This window comes from Macaca fascicularis, chromosome 12 (assembly GCF_037993035.2).
Source record: "Macaca fascicularis isolate 582-1 chromosome 12, T2T-MFA8v1.1".
Classification (NCBI taxonomy): domain Eukaryota; kingdom Metazoa; phylum Chordata; class Mammalia; order Primates; family Cercopithecidae; genus Macaca; species Macaca fascicularis.
Window position 1 is genome coordinate 20,140,624 of NC_088386.1, and position 25,911 is coordinate 20,166,534.

Sequence of the window (25,911 nt, forward strand, 5' to 3'; positions counted from 1 at the left end):
AAGGTCTTGGTCAGGTTATTCCTGGTCAGGTTTGGGAGCAGTTCTGCCCCATGCTGGGAAGGCTGGGACTCCTGGTTTCTCCCAGTCACAGATTCCCTCTACCCGAGAACCTTGAGCACTCTTAAACCAATGCCTCTGGAAGCCCCTTATCTGTTCAGACCCATCACTGTGTAACTAAATAAAGGAGAGAAAATTCATGTATAAGAACATGGAGTTGCAGAGGAGACTCTGTTGAATTAGCTGACAAACCACCAGTTTGAGGAAGAGGAAAAGCCCTGGCCTGGTGGGAGTCTCCGCTCAGTCTAGTTCTCGCTGAGCCCAGGAGTCAGGACTGTTGGGCAGAGGGGAACACGCCTGTGTTTATTCCGTCAGATGGCACTTATGTCTTCCTGCTGGATCTCTAGACACTAACTTTCCTATAGGTTCCTCATGTACTAGGAGGGGAGATGGACTGCCATAAAGGAATAAAACACAATCACTCACTGCAGTTAGGAGAGACATGAGCAAGAGGCCAGGGAAGCCCAGAGGAGGACAGGATTCCTAATACAATCCTGACTAGGCGTGGGAAGGAAGAATTAAGGACTGTTTCTTCAGAGAGGTGTTGGCTTTAGCTGAAGAAAGAGGAAGGGGCTTTAACTGGGCAGATTAAGAGTGGTGACCTGGAGGGACTGAGAAGAAGGACATTCCAGGAAGAGGAAGGCCTGCAGGGAGTCTTGAAAGAAGTCAGTCCAGGAGGCTCTGGCAGAAATGAGGGGCCTTGTTTTGGGAATCTCCTAGCATAGCAACAGGGGGGTCTGTGCCTGATTCTGTAAATAATGTTTTATTGGAACACAGCCCATCCATTCGTTCAGCTGTGATCTGTGGCTGCTTTTTCTTTTTCTTTTTTTTTTTGAGACAGAGTCTCGCTCTGCCGCCCAGGCTGGAGTGCAGTGGCGTGATCTTGGCTCACTGCAAGCTCCGCCTCCCGGGTTCACGCCATTCTCCCGCCTCAGCCTCCCGAGTAGCTGGGACTACAGGCGCCCGCCACCTCGCCCGGCTAGTTTTTTTGTATTTTTTAGTAGAGACGGGGTTTCACTGTGTCAGCCAGGATGGTCTCGATCTCCTGACCTCGTGATCCGCCCGTCTCGGCCTCCCAAAGTGCTGGGATTACAGGCTTGAGCCACCGCGCCCGGCCTGTGGCTGCTTTTTCATGACAACAGCAGAGTTCAGTAGTTGAGACAGGGACCTTGTGGCTCACAGAGTCTTAAATATTTACTTTCTCGTTCTTTACAAAAAAAGTGCTGACCTTAACTTTATTCCTTGAAATTCTTAATGAATGGACCCACACTGTCAGCTTTGGGGCTTTGCTCGCAGGCCTTCATGGACCTGTTAGTTTATTTTCTCATTCAATGAGCCTGCTTCACCCCGCCCTACCACACCCCGTGTCAGTAGCCTCTAGTTGGCAGTGAATATTCCAGGAGTAGAATAGTATCTGTGGTGTAAAGGGGGTGGCATTTCCCCGCCAGGTACCCCCTAAAATGTCTGATTACCAACTGCAGGCTCTCATAGACTGTGTCTAATTTCGTGGAACCTCTGCTGCTGCTCATTTGCTTGGCCAAAACCCCCCATCATGCCACGTAAGCATTAGCAAGCAAAATCAGAATTAAAAATAGTGATAGGTATAATGGTTGCTGCAAAATACTATTCTCTGGTGAGGCATTCCATTTGTTAGGGCTTCTGGAGCTCTTTCCACCTCAAGTCTGCATCTATTTCAAAAACACAGAATGCTTTTCCAGAAATGTCTGTGCATTTGAAGTGCTGTTTTCCCAGATATAGCAAGTGAAAGTTGTGTGGAATTATATAGCAAATGCCAACTTTTAAGCACCTACTGTGGTCTGTGGTATCTGCCATTGGGCATTCCAGGACAGCCTCTTGATGGGTGTTGATTTAGTAAGAGCTGGATGAAATAGAGGCAGAGTCATTCCCATTTTACACATCATGCAGCAGGGGCTCTGACAAGCCAAGTAACCTCCATTTTAACTACTAAGAGACCCATGAGAAAGAGGTATTTTTTTTATGCTCTAGTTATTCTTAGCAGATAGAGGGCTTATTGAAATACTTGAATCAAGAGGTCAAGAATTTTGGTGACAGACTATCAAAATAACTGGTTTTCAAGGGGCAGGTGAAATCCTCCTTAGCACCAACTTCCGTCTCAGTCCCAGCAGCCACTGAGTTATTTCAATACCCCTGTGAAATAATATTGCAGTTTGGAATCTAGTTTTTGATTGCTTTCTTTAGAAAACTATCAGCAGTAAGTAATGATATTTTCCAGACATTTCTGGAAAATATAGTAGGTCTGAAAAGAGAAACGTGTAGGTTTAGGGTTGTCCTGTTTTCCGACTAAAGTGGTCATTCCTACGTAACAATGTGATCATAATCTTCCCCTCTATAACATTATTCCACCATGTTCTTAGGGTAAAGATCAGAGTACTTATTGTGGTATTTGAAGCCTTTCCTGTTGCCTCTCCTGCCTGGCCTGAGTACCTCACACTTCTTTCTGTTGGAGACCACCTCAGTTCCTTGAACGGCATCATTAGATTGTCCCTTTGGCTGGCTCACTCCCACTTTGTCTTCACATCTTGGCTAAGATGTCACTGGATGCAGGAGGCCTTCTTGGAGCTTTGGAGAGTAGGCTGGGTGTCTTTCCTTGCCCAGCCCTGCCATAATGCCTGTTATACTGTTGTTTTATTGCTCATTGTTCATTTATTTGTATGTTCTCCACCGTTAGACTGTAAGCTTCATTTAATTTTTTTAATCGACATAATTATACGTATTTATAGGATACTTAGTGATGTGATGTTGTGATACATAAAATATATAGTGACCAGATCAGGGTAATTAGCATTTTCATAATCTCAAACATTTCTCATTTCTTTATAGCTAGACAGGAGGAATAAGCTCTGGTGTTCTATAGTACTGTAGGATGGCGCTAGTTCACAATAATATATGGTTTTAAATAGCTAGGAGGACTATATTGAATGTTTCTATCAGAAGGAAATGACCCTTAGCTTCTCAAAGGCATTTGTTTTCATTTTGACCCTACAGTTAAAAGGAATAGGAACCCATTCAAACTAGCTAATATAAAAGGAGTTTATTGTGAGGAAATATTTGAAACAATAAGGAGACCTTCATGGAAATCTAAGGACTAGGTCTGTAAGAAGCTGTATCCCATGGACGCAGGGTGGGAGTTCCTTAGGATGGTGCAGATACATCTTATGACTCTCTGTGCACCAGCTCTATTCACATCTCTCTGGCCTACTGGCTTTCTCAGCTCATGCAGTTGTCTTCACGAGGTCTGTTCATGGCCCCAGCTTGCTTGCCCACATAGCCTAGAATGTCCCTACCAGTGCTGGAGGACCCTCGTAATTACATGGCTCTATTTTCTGCTCCCTGCTTGTTTGGTTTCTTAGTTGCCCAATTGCAGATTTCTAAGCAGGCACTCTGGTTGGCCTGGCTCACTTTTTTAAGCCGGGCCACACATGTTGTCATAGGTCTCTGACCATCCTGTAGGTGGGCTGTCCTCAGGTCAGTCATCACTGTGAACCAGTCAGCTATGTTCGAGCTAGAGGGGCTCCATGTATCAGAGCATGGCTGCCAACAGAGACCTTTCTTTTTTGGTTTCTCTCCCTACCTCTTGGCTTACAAGAATGTTAGGCTTGTGCTTTATAGATCTCATTGTATCCTTTGTTGTTTTTCATTCTTCACAGATATCATTAACGGAGCTCAAGAAAAATGTGTATTGCCTCCTATGGACGGCTACCCCCACTGTGAGGGAAAGATCAAGGTAAGGCAGAGGCGAGCAAGGTCATTTTCATCATCCCCAGTCTGCACAAACACCTCTTCTTTTTCCTTTCCCTTCCTTTTCCTCCTCAGTGATACAAATGGCTGAGTGAGCCCTTGACATGAATCATTTATGGGGTGCCTCCATTCTGCTGGCTTTGGCTGTGGCTATGACAACCCTGCTCTGCCTGTGTCATCTATGTGGGGTTGGTCAACAGTGGCGCTCACTGGTCAGCATGAGAGAGCCTGGACCATTTCAGGCACCTGCTAAGTCTTTGAAGCTGACTTCCCCTCTCTCTTTCCCAGCCTCCAACAGGTGATCCTTCGAGGACCAATGACAAGGAACTGCCGTTATTTAGTGTCCAACTCCCCACCCTCTCAGTCCCCAGGCTCCTGCTCTGAAGCCTTCTGATTGTGGTTTAAGTGTCACATTTGTATTTGCGGTTGAGTACCCAGAGACGCTTAGCTGCTCTTTTACTTGGCTGCTTTTTTTTTTTTTTTTTTTTTTTCCCCCCCAGAAATCCCATTTGTGTGGCCTGTCCCTGAGGAGACCACTCCCTGCTCAGTAGTTTTCAGAGAAAAGTGTCCATTCAGGGATGTAGTTATGACAGTGGGACCAGCCCCAGAAACATTTGGGTGGTATCCATGTGGGCCGTCTGTCAACACTCGCTTGTGCCCTCCTGCACACACTGTGTTTCAGGTACCACGCTGTGGGCTGTTGGAACTGGAGTTCCTGGAGGGGGTGTAGATATCAGAGTCCCATTAGGCACTTGATCTTGGTAAAAATCCCTGAGCCACCGCCTCTCCTGGGCTTTATTGCCTGCTGTCCCACAACCTTACTCTCCACTCTAAGCACTTCTGCTGAGGCCTAATGTAAGCCAGTGTCTTCCTGTTAATCATCCAAGGAGGTGAGCTGCGCACCTGGCTATCTTGACCTTAGCTCAGTGACTCTGTCACTCAGTTCTTTAGGCCACAGCTTGAGCCATCCACTCCGTCTTCACCATTCCTATCCTCGCCTTCCCTGTCAGCAGATGTGGAGGGCCTGTGAATGGGCTGCTCAGAGATGTTCTTCTTGTTTCAGTGGATGAAAGACATGTGGCGTTCAGATCCCTGCTACGCAGACTATGGAGTGGATGGGTCCACCTGCTCTTTTTTTATTTACCTCAGTGAGGTGAGTAGCTTTCTGTGGCTCCTGGGGGCAGATGTGACTTGTTGGACTGTTCTGTAGCTGAGTCTGAAATTTGAAAAGCTTAAAAACGTGTGGTATTTTTATATGGAGGACCTATGATTCCGCCCTTCATTACTTTCCCTACTCCTCAGGAAGGATGATTTTTTTTTCCCCCTTGAGGGAAAAATAAGTGGAGTTAGTTAGCTATTTCCTTTTTTCCTAGTTTTTTTTTTTTAATTGTAGTAAAATAGACATAACATGACATTTGCCATCTTAACCACTTTCAAATGTATAGTTCAGTGGCATTAAATATATTCACATTATTGTTGCAACCATCACCACTGTCCATCTCTAGAATTCCTTTTATCTTGCAAAACTGAACTTCTAGACTCATTGAAATCTAACTCCCCGTTAAGACCCTGCTTTCAGTTATTTTGGAAATATACCCAGAAGTTAAATTGCTGGATCATATGGTAATTGTATTTTTAATTTTGGGGGGAACTGCCATACTGTTTTGTACAGCAGCTGCCCCATTTTATACCAGCAGTGCGCAAGGATTTTAATATCTTCATATTTTCACCAGCACTTGTTATTTTCTGGTTTTGTTTTTTGAATAATACAATTATTTAGAGAAAGGATCATTCAGCTTGGGTAGGTATAAAGGAGTCACTATTGGGAAATCTCCTGGGTGTGTCAAGAATAGATGCCATATGAGCTGAATCTTGAAAATACATGTGAGAAGTAAGTTAGGTAAATGAAAGACAAAAGTGTATTAAAGGCAGAGAAACAACATAGGGAAAGTTATGGTATCAGTTGCACAGTGGGAGTGGCGGGACAATGGACATAGGCAGGGGCTACCGCTTGGGAAGTATGGAATACTCTTCCAAAACCTGGGAATGTGGGTAGACCTACCTGCTGATAGACTTTATCTTCAGGTCCTCTATGCCATCAACATACTCATCCATGCTGCCGTGGAATTCAATGTAGCTGAAGCTCCTGCTCTCTGTGTAGCTATTTTTGGAATTCTCCCAGTGACACTTGAGTACATTGGGGGCATTCTGGGCCCATACATATGCATGTCTATAGCAGTCATTCCAGTTGTCATTAGCACATGTATGCTCAGTTTGGTACCTTGAGATTTAGATGAACATGTGAGAGCTCTTATCTTTTAAAACACTTCTTTTTCTCTCATGAGGACATCACATCTGTACTCTTGGACATGGGTAGTGATGTTTTATGAATTGCCTCCAGTAGATGTTTTTCTTGTGTACAAGCAGCCTGCATAGGATCAAAGCAGGGCCAAGAGTGGGCTCCAGACCTTTAGAGAGGTTGCCATCTCAGTCACCAGGGCCACCCTATTCAGATTCAGCGTTTGAGTCACTGCTCATAGTAGGGATTAGTGTGTGGATCTGAACAGCAGAGTCTATGTCCTCCTCCTCCTTTTACAGCCCAGGAAGCATTTACTGGTTTATTATAACAAAATCAAGTCAGAAACAGCCAGAGGGAAGAGATGCGTAAGACAAGTTTGGGAGGGAAGTAACTAAAAGTTACTTTTATCTTTTTTCCCCTAAATCTGAGCCTCATTTTCATTTGTACCCTTGAATTTAAATAGCAGCTTTTGTATTTTTTTTTTTTTAACGGTTGCAGAGAACTTTATGGGTCACTTGAATCTTGTACAGGCTTTAAGGACATCCGTTTCACCTAGAATCTAGGGAATCAAAACCGGCTGGCTTCCCCTTTATGGACTGGGGGAGGAAGGGGTCTTTGGGATCTTGTGGTTCTAGCCAATTCTGAGGTCATGCCTCCACAGACCCTCTGCTGCCCTTTTTTTAATTCTGTCCCCCGTTTTTGTTTGCTGTTGCTGTTGTTATTTGACCAATAATAACAGCTGGTGATACCATGCAGGAAGGAGAATACCTTCATTTCTGAGGCTAAATAAAATATTCTTGCCATGGTTTTCCTTGTGGGGTTCCGATGCCTCTCTTTTCTTTGCCATAGGGTGATGGGGATAGAGGCCAAACAGTATTGCTAATAGGACATGTGGCCCTGATTCTGTGGGGTTTGCCCCTCTCTGACTATTACTTCTTTTGCCTGGGTACATTGAAGTCACACAAAAAGTGTGTGACTTGGGGGGTCCAACCAGGCTCCATGATTTTTTAGGGGAAGAGGGACAAGGTTATTCCATTGCCATCATGAAAACCCCAGAGCTAATTCTAGTTAAAATACCTCTTGGAAATGAACAGCTCTGAGAGTTGTGTGTATGAGGCTCCTCATTAGCAGGCTGCTGGCAAACTGACTTGGTAGCATTTATCTGAGTTTCTGGCTTCGGGCCTGGGTGGCCTGTGGTCTGCCTTCTCATTTCCTTCTCCAGAGGAGTGAAGCCTGGGGCCACGTGTTGACCTTCACTCTAGTTGAAAAGTCAATTAGAAGTACCTCTCTTGTCCTGAGGAAAAGGTTCCTCATTTAGTTTACTTTTCAAAAGTTTTATTCCCCTTTCTACATGATAGAATTTAGCCAGAGTCTGACCGGGCTCCATGATTGACAAGCTGGGCTGATTTCATGCTTTCCTAAGCCTTTGCATGTTGGGGTGTGCTGCTGAGGCAGAGGATTTTCATGCCCATACTTCCATCTCCTGGGAAGGCATAGAGAGTGATCCAAATGGAAGAGACTGCAGTTATTTGTGACTTCTTCCCCTCCCTTTGTCACACCTCACCCCTGTCCCCAATGAAGTATATGACTAAGCTGAGAGAAAAGTGAGGTTCTGGGGAAGGGAAGTAGGGAGGAATATGGGATGAAGAGACATGATGGATCACATACACTTGCTATCTGAGGCTGAGTATTTCATTTTGGAACCAGCAACTATGTTTTCTCTTCCTGAGGTGTGAAATATGCTTCATTAGCCCATTCCGCTCTCTTCTTACGCAGATGATCAGGTGGTCTTTTTGTTACTTGGCTGAATTCTATTCAGTGAGCAGTTATTGAATTCTTTGTCAACAGTTAATGAAAACACATTTTCTTGACACCATGTTATGTGTTAATCATTGTAAAAGTAACAGGGAGAAAGGATGCAGGTAACTGAACCAGGAGAAGGAGTGGAGATAACTAGGGAACTCATCTTAAAAGTTTTAATCTGAGTGTAACCCTGAACCTCTGGGCTTTTCTATGTTATCATAGCATTGTAATAAGTACCCTATGAGAGTTAAAGGAGAATTTCACCAATATGGGCCCTTCAATAGGAATACTACCTTAGAGTCTTACACCTGACTTCAGCTTCTGTTTCTGCTGCTTTCTAAGCTCTATGAGGTCACTTAACCTTTTGTGCCTAGGATTCTTCCTTTATAAAATAATAGGAATGTACTTGGAGTACAACCTGGCAGATAAAAGACACTCAATAGCATAACTGACACTTCTATGGTTTTAAATGCTGTGATCTTTTGAGAATAGTTGTGGGGTGTCACTTAGCCTTGGACATGATATGTGGGAACATTGTTCCGTTTTCGAATTACAATCAATTTCAGTTCTCATTTACCAATGTAATACAATTTTAGATCCTTTGACTTCTGGTAATATAGAAATTCAGCTGTTTACCTTAATGCCTGTTTTTAAATTGACAACATTTGTATGTATTCGTGGTATACAACTTGATGTTTTGGTATGGGTCTGCATTGTGGAATGGCTAAATCAAGCTAATTAACATGTGCATTACTTTACATACATATTTATTTGTGGTGAGAGTATTTTCCCTTGATTTGTCATTTCTGGGTATGATACTTGTGTTTGCACTGGAATGAGCTGCACGTATGGAGTCAGTGCACCCTATCATTGTTAATGTGAGATTAGTAGAGATGTTTTGTAACACCAGTTAATTCCTTCTTAGTATTTTTTAAATCTTGGACATTATCTGTGGCTTTGTAGGAGCTGTTGGTTCACTTGTGTGGGTTTCTTCTCTCTTGCTGTCTTGCAACTTTCCTTATTCTGTTATTTAGGTAAACTCTGAAGCCTGCGTTTTTATTTCCTGTATCATCTGCTAGGTTTCTCTTGCAACTGGGGAGATGATTGAGAGAGACATCGTCATTTGAGTTGTTAACATGATTAACACATGCACCAGTGACTTTTATTCTATTCCTAATCCTTATTGAAAGCGCCAATTCTTGTTTTGAACTATGTTTAACATCAGAGCTTTGACAGATGCCAAAAGGACATGAAGTAAAATGTCTCTTGTATAGTCAGTCACTAGATGAATTGGAGCATTTAGATTCAGACCCATCTTAAGAGACGGTACTCTTCCTTCATTTTTCTTTCTTACGGTTGTCTCAGTGCACCAGCTTCCGCTGAGTTATGGGATTAGAAACTTGTTAGTACTTTCACCCTCACCAACTTGTAGTCTATGGATATTTTTTGGTTAAATCCCAGGAAGCAAAGCCATCAATATTTTTCCTTAAAATACCCCCACAGCTGCTTGTTATTATATCTCTGACACTGTACTAGAGATGGTAGAGATAAAAGCCGAGTGGTTGCCCTTCTTTAGAGGTGGGACTTTGGGGGCAGACAAGAGAAGAATGAAATATTGATTCTCCCCTGTACCAGACACCTCAAATACAGAACCCCATTTTATTTAAGTGACTTCAGTATCTGAGGATTTTAATATCCACGGGGGTCTTGAAACCAGTCCCCAACAGATACTGTGGGTCAGCTATACACGATCTTATTTAAACCTCTCGCCAACTCTGAAGAGTAATGGAGAGCCAAGTCATAGATAGCTCAGAGAGGTCAAGTCACTTAGCCCCAAAGTCCTGCACTTTTCATTCCTGCTGTCTCCTTTGTGATGAAGGAAAACTGAACTTGGATAGCTGACTTGTAGCCATTGACTTCGCATTCAGTTGTATGGTTAAATCCACTTGTGATGGAAAAATGGCTCTAATTTAGCTAACTTCAATGAATAGATCTTCACTGCTAGTTTTCTAATACTCCATCATTGCTAGTTTTCTAATACTCATAATTTCGATACCCTACACCTCCAAAAAAAACACAAACTCTCCTGCTGCCATAACTCATGAAAACCAGGTGTCAGCCCTTCCAAGTGGTAGGAATAAGCAAATGATTCATTAGGCAGCCTTGTATTTCCGGAACATCAGGCAGTTCATTTTCTGTATCTGTTTTTGTGAGCCATGTAACTACTCCCATTATAGAGACAAAGCCCTAAAAGTAATTACTCTGAATGTCATTGTTTCAGGCATATTAACTTAACCATCTGCAGAGCCTTTTACTGCTATCAGCTTTTACAAAATTTAGAATGAATTTCTTCATCTCTGTTGATATTATGTTGATAGATGATACTGATATATTTGACACTGACACATTTTTTTCTTTTTAAACAGTTGTTACAGAACCTAGGAGGTGTCATACCTTTCCAAAGTTCCTAATTTGTTTGTGATTTTCTTGTATGCACTTCTGTTGCCATTGCAAGTAGAGTTGCTCTGAAATAATCAAATTGCCCAGTGATTGATTGCTAGATCTTAGGATGTGTGCAAGCTATTGCTTCAAATGCCAATTTGGACTGGATGCAGGAGAGTGTGTCTATGACTCTTTCACAAAGGAGCAAAAGAAGCAGTTTCATGCCTTACTTGTGAGTCTAGTTCTTATACTTCATAAACAACAGACGTAAAAGTCTTTGCTTCTTTCTGTTCTCCCTTGGCAGTATGTAAAACTAATATTGGCTGAGCATGTAATTAACCTTGAGTTTAAATTCAGCGTGCTTAATCCCTTGATTAATGCTAAGATTAATGCCCAACAGGAAAGGTTGAAAGCTTAAATGTCTGTGAATGCGAGCATGAAATGAAATCCTAATAACCAGTACAATGATTTGGATTTATGAGCTGTGTTGGCTGCTAAAGATAACTTGGAAATGGTGTTGCACAGACTACTTTGTCAAAGTGGGCAGTGATAAAGAATGGACTGTTTAGGTTGCAGGAGAAAACCTGAATGAAAAAACAACTAACATTTTGGGGTGGGCCAGGGAGTACTTTTAAAAATATCACCGGATTGTTGCCCAAGAATACCAACACATACCCTTTAAATGTTCAGCCCTTTGAAATGGGAAATTCTCTTTCCTCAAGACAATATTTCTGGGCAGTAAAGGAGGTGGCAGAGATTTACGATCATATTCTTTTCACCTTCTCTGTTCAGCCTTTATTGGTATCTTTTTCATCTATATATATTTGTTGCTCTTACTACCCGAGTTCTGAGACATCCTTAGTAAAAGAATTTAAAAAAAAAAAAAAATCCTGAGTTTCAAGAACAGTATTTGTTAGTCAGCCTAACTGATCTCTGTTTCTCCCTTTAGCCCCTTACCCACTAAAGTTCTTAGCAACACTTCCTGTTTATGAATGTTATATACCACAACGGTTATATTTAGACTTCTTGTTCTGGCCTCCACTCTACAAAAATCAGAAGGGCAAAGGGTAAGACTTGCCAAAACCCAAACCAACACTTCTTTGACTGCTTCTTGGAATACATGTGGCAGGATGGGGCTTCAGTGCTGTCATCTCCAATTTGTTTTTTATACACATTTAAATATTGTCTCATATAATTTCTCTTATATGACCCTAAAATACTTTAAAAATTACTTTTAAAAGTATTTAAAAATACTTAAAAAAATTTTTAATGTGCAAAATTTCAAGCATGTACTTCAAAAGAGTATAACAAACTCCTGTGTGCCCATGATCCATATTCAACAATTGTTAATTCATAGCCAATCTCATTTCATTTATAACCTCCTCTCCTTCATTATTTTAGGACAAATCTCAAGCATCATATCTGTTTCAATTTGTATCTCTAAAAGAGACTCTTTTAAAACATTGTACAACTATTCTCATTATAACTGCTAATACTATTTCACACCAGAAAATTAACATAATTCCTTCACATCAGATTAGTATTCATATTTTCAGGCCATTGTATAAATTAAAGTGTATTTATTTGAACTGGGTTTCCAGTAAGGACCCTAAATTGCAATTGTTGATGTCTCCTAAATCTCTCTTCATTTTAGGTTCTCTTCTTTCTCTTATTTTTCTTCCTTCTAGTTTTTTGTTAGAGAAACTGCTTCATTGCCTTAGAGTTTGTCTTACTCTGAATTTTGGTTACAGCCTATGTTGTTGCATAACCTGGCTCTTTGCTCCCTTCTATTTCCAGTAAAGTGATAGCTAGATCTGAAGTTTGATCAGAATAATATCTAATATTGTTTGTGCAAGTTATTTCATGGATAATGGTATTATATACTTGAGTTGGGAGGCACATAATGCCTGATTTCTCTTTCTCTCTCTCTCTCTCTTTTTTTTTTTTTGATGTTAGCATCATTGATCAGTGCCCAGGTTCATTAATTCATTAACAGTACCTTCTTAATATATCAGGAGTACTTCTGTGCAGAGATGTGACTCTTCATCAGGTATGTGGTCACCCTAAGAGGAAGTTCATAGAAGAAACCGTTTATTTCCCAGTTCATTTCTTGGCATCTTCCAGCTTGTTTTCTTTCTGCTTGCTTGCTTTTTGTTTTTTATTATCATTATGAAGTAATGGATTAAAACATGTGAACAGTCCGTTGCAGTTATTTTCTTACTGATTGTCAAGTTGCCCTGCTTTGGCCAGTGAGGACCTATTCATACTGCTTTCTCAGACCTTTTAACATGACCATGGTAGTTTGTAATAGTTTTCTTGTTCTATGGTATGCCAAGATCTTCCAGATTCATATCATACAGTTCCCACCCTAGGCCTGAAACCAGCATCTCTAAGAACCACCTTGCTCCCCCGGCCTGCATACCACCCCAGTTTCTCTTAGAAATAATGCCTAGGGGTCACAACCTGAGTGCCAGGAGCATTAATTGATATTGATTTTTTTCTGGCTGCTGGAGATTTAACAGTGAATAAACCCTCCTCATTATGGTTGTGTTATGTAAGGAGAGATAGCTAGCAACATCAAAAAAGTAAGATGTATCATCTCCTAGACTGTAGTACATGCCTGGGGAGAAATACTAAAGAGAGAGCAAGAAGTACTTATGATAAGTGATGGTGTCAGTTTTGGATAGAGTTTTTCAGGATAGGACCTACTGAGAAGTTGAGAAAATGATGTTTTACCATATTTGAAGACAGGGAGTAAGAAGTGCAGATATCTGACAGATGTTTAACAGGCAGTGGGAAGAGAAGTGCAGTTGCCCTGGAGTGACCATTAACACCTAACGTTAACAACAAGTACAAGGAAAGTCATCTCCACAGAGAGTTTTGTCTGTTTTCTTCTCACGTACAGTGATGTCTGGCACATGTATTTATTGAACGAGTGATTCTATCTGAAGCATTTTTTTTAAATCGGCAATAGTTTTTTGTTTTGAGTGAGTAACTTCTAGCTTTAACCCTTCCAGTCTTAAAAAAATGTCGTAAACTTTGTAGCATTAAATACGCTAAGACGTTCGAGCTGAGACACGAAGCAGGGGCGTTTTGAGCACTGATTAACACGTTTAATATACAGTAGTCCTCTCTTATCCATAGGGAATATATTTTAAGACCCAGTGGTACCTGAAACTGAGGGTAGTACCAAACCCTGTATGTACTATGCTTTTTCCCTCACAATGTTATGGCTTCTCTTTGGCTTATCTGAACTGGGGCAGCATCATTACTCTTGGGCTTTCGGGCTGCTATTAAGCAAAATAAGGGCTTACTGAACACAGGCACTGAGATACTGAGACAGTTGATCTGGTAACATAAAGGCTACTAAGTGACAAATGTGAGTGAGTTGTGTCTATAGCATGGATCCCCTGGACAAGGGAGCTACTCTAGCCCTGGGCATGATGGAGCAGGAATTGCAAGCATTCATCATGCTACTAAGAGCAGTGAGCAATTTAAAGCTTCTGAATTGTTTATGTCTGGAATTTTTTATTTAATATTTTCAGACTGCGGTTGACTGCGGGTAGCTGAAATATCAGAAAGTGAAACCGTGGATAGGAGGGGACTACTATAATGCTCTCTAATATTATGAGAGCATACAAGGGATCAGATTAGACTGTTAGAATGGAATGAACCAATTGTATTAGAAGGCACAGCTTTCTTGCCCATTTGTTATTCTCATTGTCACTTAGCATAATTGCACATTAAACACAAAAAAGGAGCTATATCATTGGTGTCTAAAATGTGACTACCTCTTAAAATTGAGTGACTAATTGTCAAAATGTCCTCATGTGGATACAGACCAGTTGGGACCAGTTTTGCCAGCATCCAGTGGGAGCTGTGCCTAGTGAGAGTTGCTATAGAAAGTATCTCTATGCATTATCTCTGGTTGGCTACAGAGGAATTTGCTGCTTCTCCTGTGTAAGGGAAAATTGGCTTTTCTTCTCTTACAGCAATTTGGGATGGATTATTGAGTGTCTCATCCTCTTGTTAGAACCCTACTGGTTTTGTGGCACATTGAACACTTACTACAGCATCCCTTTAAGTTCTGCACACCAGCCCCCAACCCCTGATATGCTGAGCAGAACTCTCATGGATCACTCTGGCCCTGTACTCTGTCTCTTGCAGGTAGTCAGTTCTGTACTTTGTGTTAATAATATTGCTGCCTGTCTTGGCAGGGGGCAGCAGTACAGTGTTATAGGAAACACATAAGACCTGATTCCCTGTCTGGATCCCACCACTTCCCTACGTGGCTTTGAGCTTTCCCTTGAGTTTTCAGTCTGGTTTCTCTTCACTGAGGTCAAGATAAAGCCTGCTTTGCCTCCCTCAGTGTATGGTTGAAAGGTTCCAATGAAATGAAAACAGTGAAGCACCACATAAGTGGAAAAGAGTATCATTATCATGAGTCTCTTTAGTGCCCAAGTCATGCTTTTTCATTTATTCATTCAGTACTTAACAAATATTAATTGAACATTGCCTGTATGCCAGGTACTGTTTTCAGAGCTGGGGATGGAGTGACGAACCAGACAGATGAGGTTTCTGTCCTCAAGGAGCTTACTTGCAGATGGGGCAGCAAACAATAAAATCAGTACATAAAAGGACTGACACAAGGGATGAATACTCTGAGGAAAAATAAACTAGAGAGGATGAGAGTAGCCAGGTCAGTGGGTCAGGGAAGGCTTCTCTAAGGAGAAGTTTGAGCATAGTATGGAAGGAAGTAAGGGAGTGAGGCATAGAACACTTTAGAAGGAAGAGGGTTTCAAGTAGAAAGAAGAGCAAAGGCAGATGCCCTGAGCTATAGGGTTACCAGATAAAATACATTACAGCCAATGAAGTTTGAATTTCAGCTAAACAATGAATTTTTTCAAGTGTAAGTATGTGACAAACGCTGTGTGGGATATACTTACACTAAAACAAAAACTGTTGTTTATCTACGGTTAAAATTTAATTGAGTACCCTTTTTCTTTTCCCTAAATCTGGAAACCCCACTGAGATAGGAACGAGCTTATATGTTCTTGGGAGTTGCAAGGAGGTTGGCTTATGTAGGGCAGGATGAATGAGGCAAACGCTGTAAGAGTTGAAGTCAGATTCTGTAAGATCTTGATATAAATTCTGGATTTTATTCTGAGAGCAAGGAGAAGCTGTTGCAGCATTTGAGTATGTGTAGAATGTGATCCAATTTTGGTGTTTCGTTTGCTCGCTCTTCATAGAACAAATGGTAGGAGCAAGAGTTGGAAGCAGAATTGTTGCTACATTCGTTAACCGTACAGTACTGCCATGCACTAAGAGTATAATCATTTTAAAGAATTTCTTTTAGAAGACCTAGGCAGTGATACTCCAGTATTGAAGACGGGACTGTGCTTATGGGACTGTAGGAACCAGAAGTTTAGCCAATGTGCTTCAAATACTGATTGAGCTTACCAGCTCTGGGACAAGACAGGTGGCATTTCCGTCTTTAGCTGTATCTAGTCTGTGCTTCAGCCTCTTCATCTGGCATGATAATTAGCCTTTCTCAGGAGGTTATTTGAAAAGACCAAATGAGATGACGTGTGTAAAGGGCTTATTCTCATGCTTGGCTCCTAGTACATCACAACTTTTATTCTTGGTCTCTCCCAGCCCACTCCCCCTACACAACTCTTCAGATAAGGACCAAAATATTAATCAACTCAGGTGTTGGTGCAGAGGACCAGTCTTAGAAAGCTGAACCACTTACCACTTACATGAGTAGACATCCTTTACTATCTGCATTTTATCATTAAAACTTTAGAAAGTAGAGGAGGCGGGAGTTGGCATGTGGTAGAGAGAAGTGCAGGGGGCTTACTTTTTTTTAGCTTATCCCTTAATGAGTAACTTCATTTGATGTCATCAGTGTAACAAATGTGTATATGTTTATGAATGTGAGTATATATAAGTGTAATCAGTGTGTCAAATGAATAGATATATAGTCAACTGTATTCATTTGATATGTGACCAACTAGCCTAACAGGATGACATAAATTCTGTCTTTCAGATCTTACAGGATAATAAAATTAAGAGGGTTACCTGATCCAACTCTAAAGTAGATGAGAAAACTTGAAAGCCAAATGGTTTAAAATTAAATGCCTAGTTATTTGCATAGTTGGGCATAGAGTCCATTTTGACTGATCCCAGATTCAGTCATCTTTCCCCGCTGAAATAGCTCCCTTATCCCTCACTAAGCTTGGCCTAAAGGTAACTCTAATGTATCCTGGTTAGGGAGACAACAAATTTCAGTTGTCACTCAGCCCTGCCACTCACTAGAGAAGTTATAGCGGCAAATTCACATTAAGCCTTGACTTCATCCCAGGTAACATGTTGATAGTACCCATGTTATAAGGCCCTATGGGGAATTAAATCGTGTAGTGTGTGTGTGTTATGGAGCCCAACATATTGTAAGTCTTCATACATGATGGCATGCTTATATAACTCCTTTAAAAATTATTCTCTTAATGTTCATTGTGAAATGTATAATATGTAGATTAGCAAAAAGAAAATGAAAAGCACCCAGAACACCATCATCCAGAGACGATCTCAGACTTTCCGTATGTATTTTTCTCATTTAGTTTTGATTGTACTTAAATCATCTGAAAAATACAGCATGAAATCCTGTGTGTTGGTGACCCATTAGAACAGAATACTTCACATTAATCGTGAAAGAAAAAGCCACAACAAAGACTAATCATTCTTTCAAAAGAACAGAACATTACTACTAGAAGTTTTGCCATATTATATCTAGCAACATGCATGTATACATTGAATCTATTAGTTTTCCCAGTAACTTTGTTACTTTTTCTTTCCCTCTTTAAACTCCAACTTGAGTTGTCTATGTATCTGCCAACAAGTTTTTTCCCTTTAATATAATGAATTGTCTATCCTACAGACCTTGGAAATAAGTCTTACCAGATTAGACTTCTAGGGACTCAGAGAATGCTTTGATTCGCAGTGTTCATGTTTAAGCTGCAAAACCCTTTTTGTTCAAGGAAGTTTAAATCACTGTGAGGAGGAATGTCAAAAAAACAAATTGTTATCTTTTGTATCTCCTTGTTCAAGAAAAGTGATTTTATAGGGTCCTTTCCATGGAATGTGCATTGATGTTCTAAAGTTTTAGCCTGGCTGGTCTTTGTTTTTGTTGCATCTTCATTTTGTGGCCTGAGGCTAGTGAGCTAAAAAGATTAGTTCATGTCAAAGAATTTGCTTTCCAATTGAAGGTTACTGGAGGAATGCTTCTCCTGGATCGATTGTTGTGTGCGTGTTGCCATGAGCTCAGACGATTTTAATTTCTTAGACTTGTAGTGGTGAATTGTAGGCTACTTTTAAGACTGTCCAGTCCCTTCCCTGTCAGAGGGCTTGAGGCAGGTCTTTCCCAGGCCATAAAAACTGGGCAGAGATGGGGTTGACGGCAGAGGGTGGTAGCGGGAAGGCGGGGCACCCAGTGTGTCTCCATACTGAGGGGAAATATAAATTGTGTCCCAATAAGAGAGTACCAGGAGCCACAGTTGAGACAGTGTGAAGGAAGGTGGTCAAAGACAGCTGTAGGACGCTAGGGCTCTGAGAGCCAAGAGTAGAAGAGCTATTGAGAGTGACTTGAAATAGAGCCATAGAAGGTGGGGCTCACCTTGGGGTCCAGCTTTATTGGTAGCATCCTGTACTGGTGGGTTCAGCTTGTTAAAGGACTCTGGACAGATCAAAAGAAAGCAAAGTTAGGGATTAAGAGGTTGTTATTAACCTTCAGCAACATTTTCCCTGAATGTTATTAATGGTGTTCCTATTTAGGAAAATGTTGCTCATTTGAGAGCTGTTTGTTTCAGTACTCGGAGTTATTGCCAATGCTGGCTTTTTTCCAATCCTGGTAATCCTCCGAGGTTTCCCAAAGAAAAAATGCTTTGTTTTGTTTTTCCCTTCTCCCCATGGGATAACTGGTTTATGTATAATTTAATTATTTTGTTAACCAGTTATCCTATCACAGCATACAAAAACAACCTTAAAAACCCACCTCCCCGCTCTGTGCTAAGATGTTCATAATTGATTTTCCCACCATTACAAGTGCATGTATACATGTTATAACAGCGAAATTTCTTGCTAAAAGCTAAGTTGGACTGACTCTATATTTTATATTTTCAGGAGTGCCCTTGGAGCCTTAGGAAGTGATTTAGAATAAGAAGAACTAAAATAAATGATCAGTTTCAAAGAAGCATTACAGTCTTGAGGCTTCTGTAGGGAAGTCATTTTTTTAAAAATCACCTGGGACTGGTATTTTCATCACAGTGAATCTTGAAAGATTCTTCTTGCAGTGGCAGAGTGGGGAGGGAACTTTATCACTATCTGGTCTTGCTCATGTCTCTCCTCTTAGTTGATTTTTTTTAGTCTTATTTCATCTTTCCCCATCATGCCATTCCTGGGAAAACGTTTTATCCTAGTGGGTGGCTGGTAAATTTGGTTGTTTATTTGGTGTGAGGTTTATTTCAAGTCTGTACCTTCCTTGCTCATCCAATTTTTTTTTTTTTTTTTTTTTTTGGCAGGGATGGGGGTGGGATGGGGTGACATTAAATATCTCACAATCAAGTCTACAATCCATTTGAAGCCTTCATGTTATAAATATGGTTTATTGAGTCCATTTGCACAAATCTAATTGGAGCTAAATAATTCAATCTGGCCTAAGAATACAAGGTACAGATGTGCATAATGCTGCTGAGACCAGCTTAGGCTTCATCCACTTGCAGACTTTTTCTTTGCTGTTTTTCCTCATTTTTCTCATTTGTGGAGCTGCAGATATTGCCTTTCATGGTCATGTTGTTGTCAGATCCCAGTGATTAGACTGTAGGCCTCCAAGGCAAGTTGGTGTTTTCTTTTTTATGAGTAAAAACCATTTCAGCTTTCCTTGTGGGGAATCCTTTTGAGTCTCTGAATCATTCACAAATACGGTAAGGTCTAATTTTATTCCATAAGAAGAAAAGAGAATATTTCACTTTTCCTATTCAGAGCTTCCGCCCTCTCCCCGAGCTTTGCTTCTCTCTGCTTATTGCTTTGGGATCATCTGCAGTGGCAGATGGCTTTATGCAAATCAGGCCAATTACTTTGGTTATAGTACAGATCACCTTGGATTATGAGTAACTTCTAGATTAGTAAAACCGACATGTTTCTTGGAAAACTTACCGAGACTGAAAGGGCAAACTGTCTTCTGCTGACCCATGAGGCCATGGTTCCACACATGTCTCTGCCATCTTAGTGACCACTTTAAGGACATTCCCTCACTCTCCTGCTCATTAAGTTTTATAGGTCTACCTGGCCATAGAAAAATTATTTTCAATGCCTGTTTGTTAGCCATATTTCATAATCTCATTATTTATTAGTAAACAGGTGATAATGCTGTCTTCATTATGACTAGTTTTGACAGAGAATAGACATCAATATAACTTTAATGCATTTCTCATTTTTTTGCTAGAAATTAAGTTGCCTAATAGTCTTTGATAACCTTTGCTGAAATTTCTATAAAATCAAGTTCTTTTTTCCTTTCTCTTTCCTCCTCCCCTCAATTTCTAAACCTTATGCATTGACAGAACAGTCCATCTTCCAGAATGGCTCTCACAAGATCATCAAGGTTTTTTTTTTTTTTTTTCCTCCTCCTCAAATAGGTTTTATCACCTTACTTCTTGAGATAGTGTGAAGTGAATAGCTAGAAAATGAGAGAAACCTTGACCAATTAGCCCTAAACTATCAGTAGCATTCCTAACCCAGATAAAGGATTGAGTTCTGTGGCTTCAGTGCCATTCAATTTCCTTTCCAGATATGCCACAACAGATAAAGATCATTCCTGTCCATTTGCTAAATGGTCACAGAGACACCTTAGATTCTCATTCCCCTGTGGCAATGTTTCAGTCTTTTAACCTTCTGCCATTAGACTCCCTTTCCTTCTGGTACAGAGATGTGAGGATTAAATGACTAAGGAATTAATTGCTGTAGAGTACTTTGAAGGATAGATGTAAAATATAATCTCTTTCTTCTGACCTTTGCTGCTGATTGTTTCATCTGAGAGGGCACTTGTATCTCGAATACTAGCTAAAAGCATGGGAATTTGGCTAATAATAAAAATAGCACATATTAATATAGTGCTCGTTGTTTGCCAGGAGCTGTTCTCGGTGCTTTGTTTGTATATTAATTCATTATAGATGAAGTTGCATACTTAGTGTCACTGATGTGTTTTAGGTTGAAAATTGGTGTCCTCATTTACCTTGGAGAGCAAAAAATCCCTACGAAGAAGCTGATCATAATTCATTGGTAAGTGATTTTGGAAAACTCTTTCTAGACTTGGGCATTTAGGTCAGATGCCAAGTGATACATGTGGAATCTTCTAGAAATGTCAACTGTAACCTGAAATAGTGTTACACTGAAAAACTTCCGTTATTCATCTCTGTGGAAGTCTAGGTGACCAAATCAGTCAACCATTAGCATATGTTTGTTTACTGAGCAATTCTCTGAGGGTTCCTAAATGATGGGCTGCTGATATGAGTAAGACCTGGTACCAGATGTGGAGGCCCTACGTGATCTAATAAGGGTGATGGCAGATAATGACCATCTCTGTCACAAATGCTATAATATAGGCCTGTGGGAATTAATGAGGAAGAGCTCATTTTAGTCTGCAATATTCAGGGTAGATTGCATAGTGAAGATGACATTGGAGCTGAATTTAAAATGATGAGTGATTTTATATAAGGTCAAGGAGAAAAGGGTATCTCTCATATGGGAAAATGAGAGCATGGCAGTTTCTGGGAGTAGAGCCTGCATGGTTCAGTTGGCCAAGGCCATAGGGGATTGGATGAGCTAGGCTGAAGATGAAACTGGGAAGGTCGGAAGGGGACTGTGAAGGTACTTGTTGCCCCATTAAAAGCATAAGTCTTTATTCTTTAGACCATAGATCAGCAAACTTCTGCAAAATACCCGGATAGTAAATAGTTTCATCTTTGCAGGCCATGTGGTCTCATTGCAGCTCCTCAATTCTGCCATTGTAACAGAGAGAGCAGCCCTGGATAATATGTAAATGAAGGGGCGTGGCTGAGTTCCAGTAAAATTTTATGCACAAAAATAAGCAGTGAGGATTTAGCCCAAGGGCTGTAGTTTGCTGATCCATGCTGTAAACCACAGGAGTCCTAGGATATTGTTTAGTCAAGAAGGGAAATGAAACTGGGTGTAGTGGCTCATGCCTGTAATTTCAGCACTTTAGGAGGCTGAGGCAGGAGGATTGCTTGAGGCCAGTCATTTGAGACCAGCCTGGGCAATACAGCAAGACCCCATCACTACAAAAAATTTAAAAACTAGCTGAGCGTGGCGTGTGCCTATAGTTTCAGCTACTTGGAAGGCTAAGGTGACAAGAGGATCGCTTGAGCCCAAGTTCAAGGCTCCAGTGAGCTGTGATCATGCCACTGCATTCTAGTCTGGGTGGGAGTGTGAGACCCTATCTCAAAGGGGAATAAAGAAAGAAAAGAGATGAGTGTTTAGAATGAGCTATGGTGGTGGCTGAAAAGGTGGATTCAGCATGTTTGAGATGTTCTGTGAAATAAATCCTGGTTATTATGTTTCTCTGTTATTCCAGTCACTGATTGTATCCAGCTATATTCTCTAGAACATTAGGAAAAATATTCTTCCTGGCTTTTAAGTTATTCTGGTCTGAATTTTAAATTGTACTTGCTCATGACAGAAAAGTAGTATTCCTGGCTCTTAAATTCCTTAGAGAACAATGAATTTTTGTTTGGACTGGGACAAAACCAGAAGATGAACATTTATTTCCCTGTTTAACTCCGTGGACAGAAAGAGGCTTTTTGGCAACTTCCACGTTGTCAAACAGCCTGCTAAGAATTGACTTCAGTTTTCTTAGAAGTCTGCTGTCCTATGGTAGATCCAAATGGCACAGTAAATTTGAGTGCTGAGAATTTCAAGGTACATCAAGCATACTCATTATAAAAACTGCATTTGAACATAGCTCAGGGCTTTGTAATGCCTGTGCTGCTTTTCTCGATTTCTAATTTTTTAATGATGTCCCTTCCGGCAGATCAGCAGTCAGCAGCCTTTGCTTCAATTTGCAGTCCTGGGACCTTAAAGTCAAAGCTGCAGCAGACAAGACTTACTTTTGAAGCTCTCAATTTAATTGACTAACCCTTTTAAGTTTTCAAATGTCACATCATGAAAACCATTATGCTTTCTGACTTTTTATCTTCTATTCATTTTATTAAATTTCTGTTGCTAGGCGGAAATTCGTACAGATTTTAATATTCTCTACAGTATGATGAAAAAGCATGAAGAATTCCGGTGGATGAGACTACGGATCCGGCGAATGGCTGACGCATGGATTCAAGCAATCAAGTCCCTGGCAGAAAAGCAGAACCTTGAAAAGAGAAAGCGGAAGAAAGTGAGTTTCTTATTAATTCAGTGCAGTTAGATGCCAGTTTTCTTTTAAAATTTGATTTTGCTTGGAAACAAGACTAAGAGAAATGTCATATCTCAAATGGTACTCCCTCAGGGTGATTCTGCTCAGTCTCTTGTACAGCTGTTTTTGGGTTGGCCTTTGCCTACTTACAATGCTCCTACTTAGCAGGGTCTGGCACAAGTTTCTTGGGTGAAGCCAAGCAGAATATCTGCCTGTAAGACTTTTCCTTCGAACCTGTCTTTGTCAGGGTATCAGGAAACTTTCCCCCATTTCCTTACCTGAATCCAACCTTTGAGAGCTTCCTATTATATCATCATGAAAATTTTATATTTTTGTTGATTTTCATCCCTGGCTTTTGGACAGCCAGTGAGTTTCATTGTTACTCTGTCTGGTTGGTGCTTCTGCTTATGCTCCTAGGAGAGGGAGAGAAAAATTTGATTAAATTTGAGCCAGTTGCTTTCTAGTTCATGAGGAGAGACTTGGAAAACCTCTCGAATACCCCTGGACTTAGAAGACTTTATGCCCTGTTAGCTATGGATTTGGTGGTCTGGCTTTAGATTAACTGTTCTGATTTCAGAACTGAGCAAAGGGAACAATTTGCTCCCACATCTAAAAAACTTAAAAATGAGTTTGGTATTCCTAATCCAACTGATCTGATATGTTTGAAAAAGAAAATAAAGATATATATGCAAGACCCCAAGCCACAGTTTGATAGATCACTTTTGCCTAGATCTTGTGAATTTGTGAGACAGCAGGACGAAACATTCTGTCACCAAACGGTCATGTATGGAAGAGCATGTGTTCACATGCACAGGTGGACTGTAAAAAGAAATAAAGAATTTTTCTATATATTCCTGTGGAGTAACCTTGAGGATGTATTGTTAGGTGAAGAAAAGTAGAGAATAGTGTACATTATTTTTAAGAGAGAGAGGAAATTTCTATCTATGTATACATATAGATATATACAGATACATACATTTGCTTCTTGCTCTTAGTTTGAAAATGTATTTTTCTTATTTTGATAAACTAAAATTAAAAATAAAGGAGATGGTGATGATGGTTGCACAATAATGTGAATGTGCTTCATGCTGCTGAACCGTATACATTAAAATGGTAAATTTTATGTTGGGTGTATTTTACTACAATAAGAGGGAATAAAAAGGTCAAATAAGGGGAGTTGGGATTAGCATGGAGGCAACAGAAACTGCCATAGAAACTAGACTTCTGAATATATCTGACTTTGTAGATTTGACACTGGAATCATTTTATGTAAGTGCTAAATGAAATTTTATTACCAAAAACTAAAAATTAGGAGGAATACAAAACAAAAGAACTGACTATATATCCATCCAGTTTTGATGGAAGCACACAGAAAGATTATTCTTAGTGACTTTAGAACACAGTAAACGATACACTTCTGATGGGATATCACAAAGGATAAAAAACTGTAAAAACATCTTAAAACCATTTTTATTAATCATGTAATATGCAGTAGCATTGATATTCTCATTCTGAATCCATTGTGAACATTGGAGTAAAGCAGATGAGTAATTATGTTAGTGTCTTTGAGAAGTGGGATCTGCAGTGTGGAAGAAAAGAATTAATGGATGGTAGGATTGGTGATGTTATGTAAAAACACTGTAACCCTGAGTTTGAATTGGAAGCACCAATCGGAACTCATGATTTGCTTTATCTTTGAGGAAAAACAAATTTCCTAGGTAGGGCCACTGTAAGGCCTATAAATAGTAATAAAATTGAGTCCCTTAAGCCCCACACTTTAGTCTCTAAATGCTATTTCTACTAAGTGGTATAAGAGGTTCTTGGAAAAATGGCTTATTAAGGTCCAAGGCAGAAATTGTACCTGTTGAGCCTAGAACAATCTTGTCAGGCACCACATGCGGAGAAGCTATCAAAGAAGACTAAGATCATGTCAAAGGAACTTAGGAGCCAGCTTGGATAGCCTCCCACAGGCCCAGGTGGGACAACTGGATAGTTGGTAAGAGGAATATCCACAATATTTTGAAGCATATCAAATAGCTTTGATGTTATAATGATTTTTTTAATTAAAAATCCTCATAGATCATCATTAGAGTAGGCTAAAAAACAAGTTTATTGTTCTGAAAAACTGGCAAATAAAGAGAAAGACTCAAATATTTACCAGGCTCCTTCTATACCAAGTACAAGTTTGGCTGCATTTATCTATAACCTTAGAGTTAACCTCAGGGTGACCAAATAGTTGATGAGGGGTAGTTTCTCTTCATAGAGAGGCATTCCAGCTAATAAACAAAGAATGGTAAAATATCATTTTGCAGTCCCTAATGGATTAATGGATCTAGCTAGTGACCATCAAGGACTGCTAACATCCCAAGACAGACACACCTGTACATTGTTTCCTATGAGGCTAAGAGACATATGAGGCAATTATTATGTATGTTCTCTGACTCTTGAATCGCACAAGTGCACTTAGAAAAAATAAAGGGCAGTTGAAGAAGTATGAATATTAACTGGATATCGGATGATGTTAAGGAATTACTAGATTTTTTAGGGATAGTAGTGATGTTCAATTTATATTTTTCAAGTGAAGGTTTGTTCCTTTCAGAAATGCATACCAAAATATTTATAGATGAAAGGATATGTCAAGAATTTGCTTTGAGATAATCTAGAGGGGTTGGGAGAAAATGGGGTTATAGATTAAGATTTGTCATGCATTAATAATTGTTGAAGCTACACAGTAATTACTTTGGTATTGACTATTGTCATGTATATTCAAATTTCCAATACTTTCTATGTATTTGAAATTTTCCATGGTAAGAGGTTAGAAGTATTTTAGCTGTAGATAAAAGACCAAGAGTGTTAGAAAATGTTGTCCTGTCTTACCTTCCTTTAATCCTGATTTTAAAAATACACTGTGCTTTCAAAAGGTGGGATTATCTGTCCATAACCTTGTACTCATAGCCATACCAATGGCTGCAGTGATTTTATTTCTCTAAAACCACAATGAAAAATTATTTCCTTCCTTTGTACCTTCTAGAAAAACAGCATTCCCCACACTGAG

General features: G+C 40.1%; 1 protein-coding gene and 1 pseudogene across 4 annotated transcripts in view; one reads left to right on the forward strand and one right to left on the reverse strand.

Annotated features, from left to right (window-relative positions):
* The window catches only part of MGAT5 (alpha-1,6-mannosylglycoprotein 6-beta-N-acetylglucosaminyltransferase), a 329,469-nt gene that overhangs the window by 189,974 nt on the left and 113,584 nt on the right, over positions 1-25,911 (forward strand). For 2 of the 4 annotated variants that reach the window (XM_005572984.5, XM_005572985.5), the window contains exons 4-7: positions 3,747-3,823; positions 4,901-4,990; positions 20,642-20,713; positions 22,677-22,838. In XM_005572984.5, the coding sequence (XP_005573041.1) occupies positions 3,747-3,823; positions 4,901-4,990; positions 20,642-20,713; positions 22,677-22,838 (401 nt within the window). The remainder of the gene's footprint in view (positions 1-3,746; positions 3,824-4,900; positions 4,991-20,641; positions 20,714-22,676; positions 22,839-25,911) is intronic. The other 2 variants (XM_074008906.1, XM_074008905.1) reach the window with 1 other exon arrangement.
* On the reverse strand, positions 5,896-6,323 carry LOC107126874 (epididymal secretory protein E3-beta-like; annotated as a pseudogene).